The sequence below is a fragment of the Loxodonta africana genome, chromosome 3 (assembly GCF_030014295.1).
Source record: "Loxodonta africana isolate mLoxAfr1 chromosome 3, mLoxAfr1.hap2, whole genome shotgun sequence".
NCBI lineage: Eukaryota > Metazoa > Chordata > Mammalia > Proboscidea > Elephantidae > Loxodonta > Loxodonta africana.
Genome location: NC_087344.1, coordinates 88,764,226 through 88,776,915, shown reverse-complemented (window position 1 = coordinate 88,776,915; position 12,690 = coordinate 88,764,226). Strand labels below are relative to the sequence as shown.

The following is a 12,690-nucleotide window of genomic DNA, read 5'->3' as shown; positions in this document are numbered from 1 at the left end:
AGAGTCTGAGGATGCAAATATCAGGGGACTCGGTATTGCGTGTGTGTGTGTGTGTGTGTGTCAGTGGGCATTAACGGTGAAGCCGAGCCTAAGAAGCTATATATGAAGTTGTATTTTAGTGAAATTTCCTGTTAAAGAAAATGTGCACTTATGAAATGCTGTTAGACGGTTTGCGAGAGCGCGGTGAATTGGTTTGTAAAGCTTGCTGTGTACGTGTGTGACTATGTAGCAACTTGAGGCGCAGAAGCAGACTCCTACTCCTCCCAGGGGGAGGCAGTAGTCCGAAGGTTTTGCTTAAATCCAAACCGGAATAACCTGTTGCAGGACTTCAAGCTCCCGCAGTAGTAGGTCGGCGTCCCCGCCGCCTGCGCGCGGATCCGCCTGGTAGTCGCGCGCCCGGCGCTTGACAGGAGGCCTGTCACGTGGCAGCCGCAAAGCGGCGCTTTGCGACCTCGATGACAGGCAAAATGTGCGACAGCCGTGGTGCTGGCCAACCAGGGGCGGAGGCGGCGGCCAGGGAGGAAGCGGAGGAGGCGGAGGCGGCCGTGGCGTTCGCCCGCCTGCTCGTTCTCTCGGGTTACCCGCCTCCGCCGGTCTCGCAGCGCTAAAGGGAGCAGGGTGCGCACTGTCGCAGCCTGCTGTCATCCTGGCCGGCGACGGTAAGACCTGACCCGCATCCAGACCACCCTGTCGGGGCGGCTGCAGCGCGGGCTCCTCGGGGCGCAGGCGGGCGGCCGGGGCGCCTGAAGGTTACCGAGTGCATGAACGCCTAGCCTCTCCCGCGCTGCCCCGCCCGCCGGCCCGCCGGCCGGCCCGCCCGCTTGCCCGCCAGCCCCTCGGCGCCCGGCGGCGGCGGCGGCGGCGGCGACGGCCGCAGGAGGCGCAGTCTTCCTCCCAGGTGCGCGCTTCGCTCCCGGAGCCGCGGAACTCGGCGGCCGCCATGGCGTCCAACATGGACCGGGAGATGATCCTGGCGGATTTTCAGGTGAAGTATCTGGTCCTGTTTCCCTTCCACCTCCAACCTCATGGGTGCATGGTGCCGGGAGGGTTACCTATTCCCAGGGTTTGAGCTCTGCAGCAGTGTGTGGTTTTAGGCTTTTACGCGGTTCGTGGCTTGGAGTGTGTGTGTTTTCTGAGTCGTGGGGGACTTATGTGCTATGTTGGATGTGTGTAGGTTGTGTTGGGTGCGGGTTCAGTGGGATTTGTAGGGTGAAGGGGTGTTATGATATTTGGTGAATATCTGTGTGAACTGCTTCTTGGCTCCTGAATTATGTGGGGAATATGTAGAATTTGGGGATATTAAGTATTGGAGGTATTAAGTATGGGGTGTTCTGGGTGGCGAGTTTTGGGTTTGGTTTTCATGAGAATGGTGTCATGTATGGAGTGTGGGCGCGGAGCGTGTGGTGTTGTGGGTGTGGTGTATTGTATTGGGGGAGAGTAAAAAAAAGAATGAAAGGAGAGGGTAGTGTGGTAGGAACTGTTCTAATTCCCTTACAGAGGGGCACTGTGGTCATTTTCAAGGAGAAATAAACGTTTTAGACGTTAAATGCCTTCTTGTAATCTTTGGAGAGTACAAAGAAGGCGGATAGAGTGTATATACTAAGATATTTCTGTGGTGAATTCACAAGATTAATAAATTACCAGTTCATTTTTGCGGATCCCCCTTCCCCACAGATTTGAATTGCTTGATTGGTGTCCTTTTTTCAGGAATAATTTAAAACATAAGTAAAGATTATTATCTTACTTATCTTAACCTAGCGGTAGTGACACAGGTATGTATCTTAGGGGGTCCTTTGAAAGTAGAGCTGTGTGCATGACAGCAGACTTGCAGTTGGAACCAGTACCCTGTGAACACCACTTTTACTTTTTGTTTCTTTTTAAAAAATATTTTATTGCATTTTTGGTGAAAGTGTACACAGCAAAAGAGGTTTCCATTTAACAATTTCTACACATATTTGTTCAGTGACATTAATTGCATTGTTCACATTATGCCAGCATTCTCCATTCTAGTTCTTCTGTTCCCAATAACCTAGTCTCAATGCCCCCCCTTTCATTTATGATTTAGAGTAATTGTTGGCCATTTGGTCTCATATATGATTTTTTAAAGGAGCGCAGTACTCAAGGGTGATTTTGTTTATGAGTTAGCCTGCTGTTTAGCTAAAAGGTGATTTTAAGGAATAGTTTTAAAGAGTAGATTTTAAAGAGTATCTCAGGGCAATAGTCTCAGGGATTCCTCCAGTATCAATTCGTTCAGCAAGTCTGGATTTTTTTTAGAGTTTGAAGTTCTGTTACATGTTTTTCTATCAGTGTTGTCATACTTCAAAAAATATTTTTAAAATCTTGTTGTTGAGAACATGCACAGCAAAACATACACCAGTTCAACATTTTCTACATGTACCATTTAGTGACATTGATTACATTCTTCAAGTTCTGCAGCCATTCTCATTCCTCCTTTTCTGAGTCTTTCCTCCTTTATTAACATAAATTCATTGCCCCATAAGGTTCCTATCTAATCTTTCAAGTTGCTGTTGTCAATTTGATACCATATAGATAGTTCTTAAAAGAGCATAATAAAGCTCAAGGTAGACTTTTTTTTTTTCTTTACCAGTTTAGCTAAACTATTGTTTGGTTTTAAGATGACTTCAGGGAATATTTTTGGTTTAAGGTTTAAAGATTATCTCATGGTAATCCGTTCAGGGGTTCATTCAGTCTTCATGGCTCCAGGAAGTCTGGAGTCCATGAGAATTTGAAATTCCATTCTGCATTTAGCACCTATTGGTTAGAATTCTTCTATGGAATCTTTGATCAAAACGTTCAGTAATGGTAGCTGGGCAACATCCAGTTCTTCTGGTCTCATGGCAAAGGAGGCAGTTGTTCATGGAGGCAGTTAGCCATGGAGGCAGTTAGCCGTACATTCGTATCCTCTTTCAATTCCTGATACACCTTCTTCCTCTGTTGCTCCAGGCGAATAGAGAACAATTGTTGTGCCTTGGATGGCCTCTTGCAAGCTTTGAAGACCCCAGGCACTATGCACTGAATTAGAAGATAGAAGAGAAGCACTAAACAAGTCATTAGGCCAATTAACTGGGATGTCCCATGAAACCATGACCCTAAACCTCCATACCAGCAAACCAAATTCCAATGAGGATTTTTGTTGTACATGAGCAGCCTCAGCAGCTACTCTTTTTTTTTTTTTTTTGTCATTGTTGTAAATATGTCCATCACACAACTTTTGCCAGTTCAGCTCTTTACAGGTGTATAACTTGATAGCATTTACAATAATCAGCTGTGCAACCCTACCCTAATCAATGTGATATTTCTATCCCCTTTAGTCTTCCCCCTTCCCTTCCAGCCCTGGTAACCACTAATAAACTTTGTTCTGTATACATTTGCCTTTTCTTGTCTTATTTTATATAAGTGAGGTTATACAATATTTGTCCTTTTGTCATTGATTTATTTCAACCTTTGCCTTTTGATGTTTGGTGAAGAAGATATTGTAGTGAGACGTTTTAAACTTTTCATTTTGGCACTGACTTAGACACTAAGGTACTGTCAACTACTACAGGTGGAGTTTACTGTCTTTCTTTAACACTCCATCATTGCACATAGTCTGACCTAATATAGTATGCAGTATTTTTCCTGACATTTTGTTGGGCTTTGCTTCTTTCTCTCTCTCTGTGTTCTTTTAAGTTCCCTATTTTTGCAACTTAATCTTCTGTTGGCTATTCCTAGAGTTTGCTATTTTGGTTACCCAGTGGTAAGTGATTTATTAGGGATATGCATATATTATCCTGTGATCTCCAAACTCAGGCAGAAAGGAGGGTTCTTAAAAGTTGACCACAAGCTTTTGGTGTTTTGTAGGTTTAAATTTGGCCTGATTTTTTTGCCTACCTAAATATTTCATCTTCTTTCTTTTTCATTCTCCAAGGCCATCGTTTACCTAATGTGGAATACAGCTGTGTGAAAAAGGACATTATAATTCTAGGCGTAGTTTTATTCTGTTATAAAATTGTTATATTCTGGTGGGTATGGCTTTAGACAAAAAAGTATGGCTTGATGTTTACCTCATCAAAAGGTTCGAAGTAATTACCACTTTGTTTTGCTTTCGTCACACCTTTTACTTCCTCCTATAACTTGTATGTAGCTGCTTGCTCTCTTATTTGTGACAGTTATTATGCCTTCTGCTAACCTTATGTTGGCTAAAGGGCAGGAAATTTAGGATTCTTGTACTCAGAGGAAAAGTAAAATTTTCTGACAAGCATCAGGGATTTTGGTTTGGAAGTCAAAATGATTATTTTGATCACATTAATAAATTTCAGTAAGGTTTTCTCTTCAGATCAGTGACCAGTGACCAATGCCAAATGGAAAAAAGCTAATGGCATCCACAGTGACCAATTGTCTGCCAAATGATGCGAGTTAATTTTATATTGCCAAATAGATAAGAGAACATTATTGGTAGAATAAAAACTTACTTGGGAAACTATACACATGTTAAACACATTCACCTTTTGTCCGTTTAAGAATCTTGTATTCCTCTTAAAATGATGATACCAGATCAGTTTGCTTTCTTGGTCATAGTTTTTAAGGTGATTTCTTCTTGTTTTTATATTAAATAAGATTTTTATGTGATTAACTTTAAAAGATAAACCTTTATCCAATTATAAGTAATCCGTTGATTTGGATACTTGGATAACACCAGTTTCTTCTGTAAGTGGGCAAATCAGTTTCCCCACCCAAAAGTGAATCATAGTACATTTTATCTACCTCATGTGGTTGTGGGAATTAATGATTGTTTGGAGAGCTCAGTGCTACCTTTGTAGAAAGAAACATGATTTGGTTTTAAAAATAAATGTCAAATTTTGATCAGTGCTGGATAGTAAGTTCTAAAAATATGATGTCCACGTATGGAAAAGCATTTGAGAAAGATTTTATATTCTTTTTGACTATTTCAACTCAATAGAAAAAAATTCTGTTGAAATCAGTAGGAGAGTTATGATGATTAATGAATGGATATAACAGCTTAGATTTAATGGGGTATGTTTGGGACTTTGTAGATGGGTGAACTTACTACAAAGCAAATGTATTCTGAATTGTCCTCTAAAGGATTCCCCGCCCCCCCCAAAAAAAAACAGCGCCCAAAGTTTTGAATGGAGAGAATGACCTTATCCTGCTTGCTCAGTAATTTTTAAATTCAACTCTGAACAAGTGAGTTTAGAATTTGGAATATTCTACCAGAAATCAGTTTTAAATGTAAATAGTGTTAGCTAGTTTGTTACTGGTAAAGGATGAATAGAGTAGCACACCTACAGTTCTGGCTGGCCAGAGCCAGGAGGGGGTGTAAAGGAATTTCCTGGGTTTAAAAAAAACAGGCAGGCATTGATGAATCATGAGTTTTTTTCTTTCCTTAATGTCTTTTTATAACAAAGAGATGCATTCAGGTGAAAGTTTCAAATTTTCTTTACGTAATTGTAGAATTCTTTAGCTTTTTTTTTTTTGAGGTTGAGGTATAGAAAAATCATTGATCAAACAAACTTTTCAGACCCTAGGTGGTTTGCCTACAGATGTGAAAATAGTTATCCAAACAGAATTGCACTTGCTATCAAATAATGTTAGCAGTAATTTGTACCTCTTACTCTGAGTCTGGATGAACAAAAAAATGAGTCCTGTATGTCTCCCCTATATACTTTGATTTAGTGCCATGCTAATCCCTGCCCCCCCTCCAGGTAAATTTTTATAACACACATACATTTTCTTTGGGAACAAAAAGGATGGTGTTACAATTTAGGTTAGTCTCATATGTTGGTCTAATATATTTTTCCATTTATGTTTCTCTGTTGCTGAGAATATAGAGACAGGTCATTATGCTAGTGAAGGAAAAAAGCAACAACTCTCACTAGAAGTAATATTTTTTGCCACACTTTGTCAGAAACAAAATCTTACCTACCTTGTTAAAAAAAATTTTTTTTCTTGATCTAATTACAGTGATCATAAAACCAAACAAAACCCTTTGCTCTTGAGTTGATTCCAACTCATAGTGACCCTATAGGACAGAGTAGAACTGTCCTATAGGGTTTCCAGGGAGCAGCTGATGAATTTGGATTGTTGACCTTTTGGTTAGCAGCCATAGCTCTTAACCGCTGCGCCACCAGGGCTCCTACAGTGATCATAGGGTCCCTTTACTGCTTGTCTAATTTGGCATTGGTTTTGATGTCACTTTCAGTTAAGTTTCCTGTACTATAATAAATGTGCCTTTGTTTTTCACTCCCTGTTTTCCCCACTGGTAATACTTTGCTGCCTAAACTGCTTCATGAATTTTCATATATTGGATTAGCTTCATGGGACTTTTAAGTTTTCATTTGCATATTAATTCCATTTTGAAACCTGGCCTCTTCCATGATACTTTTGGTAAGTCACTTGTAAGTAGTTTCTGACCCTTTATAACATTATCTCCTTCTAAATGAAGCTGTGAATCTCTTTCTTTGTTTTTTAGTTTGACAAAAAGAGTTATCTACAAAAGAGGATGCCAGACTGGGAGAAGAAATGGTATCAATCCAAATGAATAGGTATCCTTTGTGATGTGGATCAGGGACCAAAATAATTATACACGGAACATCATATTTCATTCCTGGGCGGTTACTTTGGGCAGGAGTATTGTGCCTGCAAGTAGTCTTGTCACCTGGCATTTTTTTCCCCTCTATTCTCTTTATTTATTAGAGGAACAGTTCATGTTGTTTTTGTGTTTGGATTGTAGGTCATTGGGAAAATGAGGTTTTGACATGTAGAATAAAGTTTAGGAACGTAGACTTTGGGGTCACACTACTTGGATTAATTCACAGCTCTGCCATTCACTAGTTGTATGATTTTTGACAAATCACTTTACACCTCTGTGCCTGAGTTAATGCATGTAAAGTGATTAGGACAGGTACCTGGCATAGTAAGTGTTTAACGAATTTTAGTTTTTATTTTTATTTTTATTTTTGCTCATTTTAGGGTACATACTTGCTCTGTGTATGGGGTATCAGAGATCATCTATTTCAAGCTTCTCATTTTTCCTTTTGCAGAAATTGAGACCCAGTGGAAGGAAGTGATTTTCAGGGTCAAGGGTTGGTTTGAAACAAAAGATTTTATCCAGGTACACATTAGAGTGTTCATTTTCTAGTTAATTTGTCAGATATTTTGGAGTTCTTGAGGGAAACAAGACCTGTCATTCAGGAATTTCTCCATGTGTAAAAACTTATAAAAAAAAATTTTTTTTTAATAAAAACTTATAGATAAAATAAATTGATAGTGCCTGGCATGTAGTGCACAGGAGGGAAGGACGAAAGAAGAAAAGAAAGAAGAGAAGTAAGAAAAATGGATGGAAGGAAGGAAGGGTGAATGGATAAGTGAATGAATGAGAGAGCTGGTGTTTTGTCTGGCCATCCCTAGCCTACCACTCTAGTGCCATGCTTCTAAGCTCACAGGTGGTCACTAGCCACGAAATGAACAGAGTCTGTAGTATTTCCTGTTGTTTGCTAGACTGGTTTTTTGTTTGGATTGTACTTTAGATGAAGATTTATAGAGCAAATTAGTTTCTCACTAAACAATTAATACACATATAGTTTTGTGACATTGGTTGCCAACCCGACAATGTCTCAACACTCTCCCCTTCTTGACGTTGGGTTCCCGATTACCAGTTTTCCTTTCCCCTACTGCCTCCTCATCCTTGCCTTGGCTGGTGTGCCTATTTAGTTTTGTTTTGTTTTATTTTATGAGCCTGTCTAATCTTTGGCTGAAGGGTGAGCCTCAGGAATGATTTCAGTACTGAGTTAAAAGGGTGTCTGGGCCATACTCTTGGGGTTTCTCTTGTCTCTGTCAGACCAGTAAGTCTGGTCTTTTTTTTTTTTTTTTGGTGAATTAGAATTTTGTTCTACATTTTTCTCTAGCTCTGTCCAGGACCCTCTATTGTGATCCCTGTCAGAGCAGTGGTGGGGGTAGCTGGGTACCACCTGGTTGTGCTGGACTCAGTATGGTGGAGACTGTGATGCTTGTGGTGTTGGACTGGTTTTAGAAAACCTATAGATCCTGTAGACCAGGAGTCAACAAACTATATCCTGTTGGCTGGCTGCTTATTTTTGTAAATAAAGGTTTATTGAAACACAGGCACACTAATTCCTTTACCAATCGACTGTGGCTGTTTTCATGCTACAGTGATGAGGTGAGTAGCTGAGACAGACTTTATGGCCCACAAGGTCAAAATGTTTACTATCTATCTGATCCTTTAATAAAAAGTTTGCTATATCCCTCACCCCCAAATGAAACCAGTACTTTTCTTTCTAGCTTTTATTAAACTAACAACAACAACAACAACAAAAAAATGCAGTTGCCGTCGAATTGATGCCTACTGATGGCGACCATATGTATGTCAGAATAGAACCATGCTCCGAAAGGTTTTCAGTGGTTGATTTTTTTCGGAAGTAGATTGTCAGGCCTTCTGAGGTTTTTCTGGATGGACTCGAATCTCCAGCCTTTCGGCTAGTAGCTGAGCCAGTTAACCGTTCGCACCATCCGGGGCTCAGCTTTTGCTAAACTGTTGTTGTGATGGTAGCTCCCGTTGAGTGGGCCCCTGACTCATGGTGACCCTGTGTATTGCAGAGTAGACCAACTGCATAGGGTTTTCTTGGCTGTAATCTGCATGGAAGCAGTTGCCAAGCCTTTCTGCTGCTGGGTAGATTCGAACTGCCAGCCTTTAGGTTAGCAGTCAAAACACTTGTGCCACCCACCTTTGTGTTTTGCTAAACTACAAAGTTCCAAAACATTTAATTGCCTCCCAGTAGCATTATATGGTTATACCTCCATAGGGGGCAGTTCTTAGCATTGCACCTAGGCAGAGAGCCTGTGGGATTCTTGTTTTTTGTTGATGGTAGTTCTCTGAGCAAGTCACTTACCCTTTCTGGGCTTCAGTTATTCAATCTGTAAAATGGAAATCTGCCTAGAGCCTTATCTACCTGTAAGCAGAAGACTGGACTAGCTCAGGTTCTTAAATAGAGTCTGTACAATCATTTGGCATGAGTGGGATAGAGAATTCAAATATAAGTTAGTTAATTGATCTAGATCAGGGGCCAACAAACTGCAGCCTGAAGGCCAAACTACCATCTGTTTTGGAAATAAAGCTTTATTGGAACACAGTCATGCATATGTAGTTATACATTATCCCTGGCCATTTTTTCCCACAGTAGCGGAGTTGAGTAGCTGAGTGCATGGCCTGCTAAGTCCAAATATTTACTTCTCTCCTTACCATCAATTGCTAACCAAAAGGTTAGCAGTTCGATTCTACCAGGTGCTCCTTGAAAACTGTGTGGGGTGGTTCTACCCTGTCCTGTAGGGTAGCTATGTGTCAGAATTGACTCAATGGCAGCGGGTTTGGTTTTTTCGTTTTGATTACCATTAGTGGTTTTCAACAGAGAGCGATTTCTGTTTGGTCTCCATACATTTGCCTTTTGTAGATATTTCATATAAGTAGGATTATATAATATTTGACCTTTTGTGACTGAGTTCACTCAGCATAATGTTTTCACAGTTAGTCCATGTCGTAGCATGTATCAGGACTTCGTTTCTCTTTATGGCTGAATAGTATTCCATTGTATGTATGTACCACATTTTGTTTATCCATTCATTTCTTATGGACATTCGAGTTGTTTCCACCTTTTGGCTGTTGTGGTTAGTGCTGCAATGATCCTTGGTGTACACATGTCTGTTTGCGTCACCATTTTCAAGTGTCTTGGGTATATACCTACCTAAAAGTGGAATTGCTGGGTCGTGTGATGGAATCCTTGGGTGGCGCAAGTGGTTAAATGCTCGACTACTAGCAGAAGGGTTGGTAGTGCGAACCTACCCCGAGGCGCCTTGGAAGACAGGCTTAGCGATCTGTTTCCAGAAGGTCATAGGTTCGAAAACCCTGTGGAGCAGTTCTACTGTGTGCATGTAGGGTTGCCATGAGTTGGGATTGACTTGATGGCAACTAACAACATCAACAGTGGTAGTTCTGTGTTCACCTTTTTGAGGAACCACCAAATTGTTTTCCACAGTGGCTGTATGTATCATTTAGCATTCCCACCAGCAATGGATGAGGGTTCCAGTTTCAACCTGGAGGGCGTGTTAAAACACAGGTTGTTGGACCCCACCCCAGAGTTTCTAATTCAGTGAAACTGTTGACCGGGGTGGGGGGGGCGGCGGGGAGGGGGCTAAGAACCTTCATTTCTCCCAAGCTTCCCAGTTATGCTGATACTGGTGATCCAGGAACTGCATTTGAGAACCACTCAAGTTCCATGCTTTCCTGTGATTCTTTGGTTTTGTGATCTTAAGTACTATTCATTTCTATGACTTAAGAAAATTGAGTTTTTCAACATGTACTGGATGCTTATGCTAGAATGTACTGTTTTCATGACTCCGTGTCCTTTTGTGTCCCTTTGGAAAATTTCTGTTTCTATTTTAAAACCTACCTCCTACCTTTTGCTTATAGTATCCATACCCTATTATTTCTTCTTGTATACCTTGTACATATTTGTCTTCTTTTGAGTCATATTGAGGCCAAGAACTTTGTAAAATTAGAATGCTGTAACTGAATTGCTGTGTGTCAGTAACTCTTCTGGATTATGGTTTCACATATCATATCAGAGTTGTTCATGTCATTTGCTTTAAATGTTGGAGGCGGTTTGATGGAGATAATTTTGAGAATCAGTTTGACAGTATTAACTCAGAGTAATTAATTTTATCTGCCTTGGTACTTATTTATGGTTATAGACTCTCACATGTCTGTCAGTTTGTCTTACTGTAGGGGCTTTCGTGTTGCTGTGATGCTGGAAGCTGTGCCACCAGTATGCAAATACCAGCAGTTTCACGCGTGGTGGACAGGTTTCAGCTGAGCTTCTAGACTAAGACTAGGAAGAAAGACCTGGCAGTTTACTTCTGAAAAGAATTAGCCAGTGAAAACTTTACGTATAAGCAGCTGAACATTGTCTGATACAGTGCCAGAAGATGAGCCCCTCAGATTAGAAGGCACTCAAAATACTACTGGAGAAGAGCTGCCTTTTCAAAGCAGAGTCGACCTTAATGATGTGGATGGAGTCAAGATTTTTGGAACCATCGTTTGCTGATGTGGCACCAGTCAAAATGAGAAGAAACAGCTGCAAACATCCATTAGTAATTGGAACGTGGAATGTACGAAGTATGAATCTAGGAAAATTGGAAATTGTAAAAAATGAAATGGAACGCTTAACCATCAATATCCTAGGCATTAGTGAGCTGAAATGGACTGGCATTGGTTATTTTGAATTGGACATATGATCTACTGTGCTAGGAATGACACCTTGAAGAGGAATTGCCTTGCATTCATCCTCAAAAAGAACATTTCAAGATCTATCTTGAAGTACAATGCTGTCAGTGATAGGATAATATCCATATGCCTATAAGGAAGAGCAGTTAATACGACTATCATTCAAATTTACGTACCAACCGCTAAAGCCAAAGATGAAGAAGTTGAAGATTTTTACCAACTTCTGCTGTCTGAAATTGATCAAATGTGCAGTCAAGATGCATTGATAATTACTGGTGATTGGAATGCAAAAGTTGGAAACAAAGAAGAATAGGTAGTTGAAAATTTTTGGCCTTGGTGATAGAAAGGGTGCTGGGGATCGCATGATAGAAGACTAATGACTTCTTCATTGCAAATACCTTTCTTCAAGAACATAAATGGCGACTATACCTGTGGACCTTGCCAGATGGAATATACAGGAATCAAATCAACTATGTCTGTGTAAAGATGATGGGAAAGCTCATTATCATCAGTCAGAACAAGGCTAGGGGCCAACTGCAGAACAGACCATCAGTTACTCATATGCAAGTTCAAGTTGAAGCTGAAGAAAATTAGAGCCAGAGTACGGACCTTGAGTATGTCCCACTTGAATTTAGAGATCATCTCAGATGGATCCTGCCTGAAAGCAGAGAATACCAGAAAGATGTGTAGTTGTGTTTTATTGACTATGCAAAGGCATTCGACTGTGTGGATCATAACAAATTGTGGATAACACTGGAAAAATGGAAATTCCAAAACACTTAATTGTGCTCATGAGGAACCTGTACATACACCAAGAGGCGGTTGTTCAGTCTGAACAAGGGAATACCGCATGGTTTAAAGTCAGGAAAGGTGTGGATCTGGCTTGTATCCTTTCACCATACTTATTCATTCTGTATGCTGAGCAAATAATCTGAGAAGCTGGACTATATGAAGAAGAACGTGGCATCAGGATTGGAGGAAGACTCATTAACAACCTGCAATATGTAGATGACACAACCTTTATTGCTGAAAATGAAGAGGACTTGAAGCACTTACTGATGAAATCAAAGACCACAGCCTTCAGTATGGATTACACCTCAACATAAAGAAAACCAAAATCCTCACGACTGGACCAGTAAGCAACATCATGATAAACAGAGAAAAGATTGAAGTTGTCAAGGGTTTCATTTTACTTGGATCTATAATCAGCTGCCATGGAAGCAGCAGTTAAGAAATGTAAAGACGCATTGTACTGGGCAAATCTGCAAGAGACCTCTGTGTGCCTGACCCAAGCCATGGTGTTTTCAGTCGCCTCATATGCATGGGAAAACCGGGCAATGAATAAGATAGACCGAAAAATTGATGCCTTTGAATTA

At 40.7% G+C, this 12,690-nt stretch overlaps 1 protein-coding gene across 3 annotated transcripts in view; it reads left to right on the top strand.

The window, feature by feature from the left end:
- Positions 1 to 680: 680 nt before the first annotated feature.
- Positions 681 to 12,690, top strand: part of FAF1 (Fas associated factor 1) — a 620,612-nt gene continuing 608,602 nt past the window's right edge. For 2 of the 3 annotated variants that reach the window (XR_010321387.1, XR_010321388.1), the window contains exon 1: positions 852 to 985. Coding sequence is in view for 1 of the 3 variants with exons in the window: in XM_010591294.3 (XP_010589596.1) it covers positions 941 to 985 (45 nt within the window). In the remaining 2 variants the exon portion in view is untranslated. Of the gene's footprint in view, positions 986 to 12,690 lie in introns of all 3 variants that reach the window. The other variant, XM_010591294.3, reaches the window with a different exon arrangement.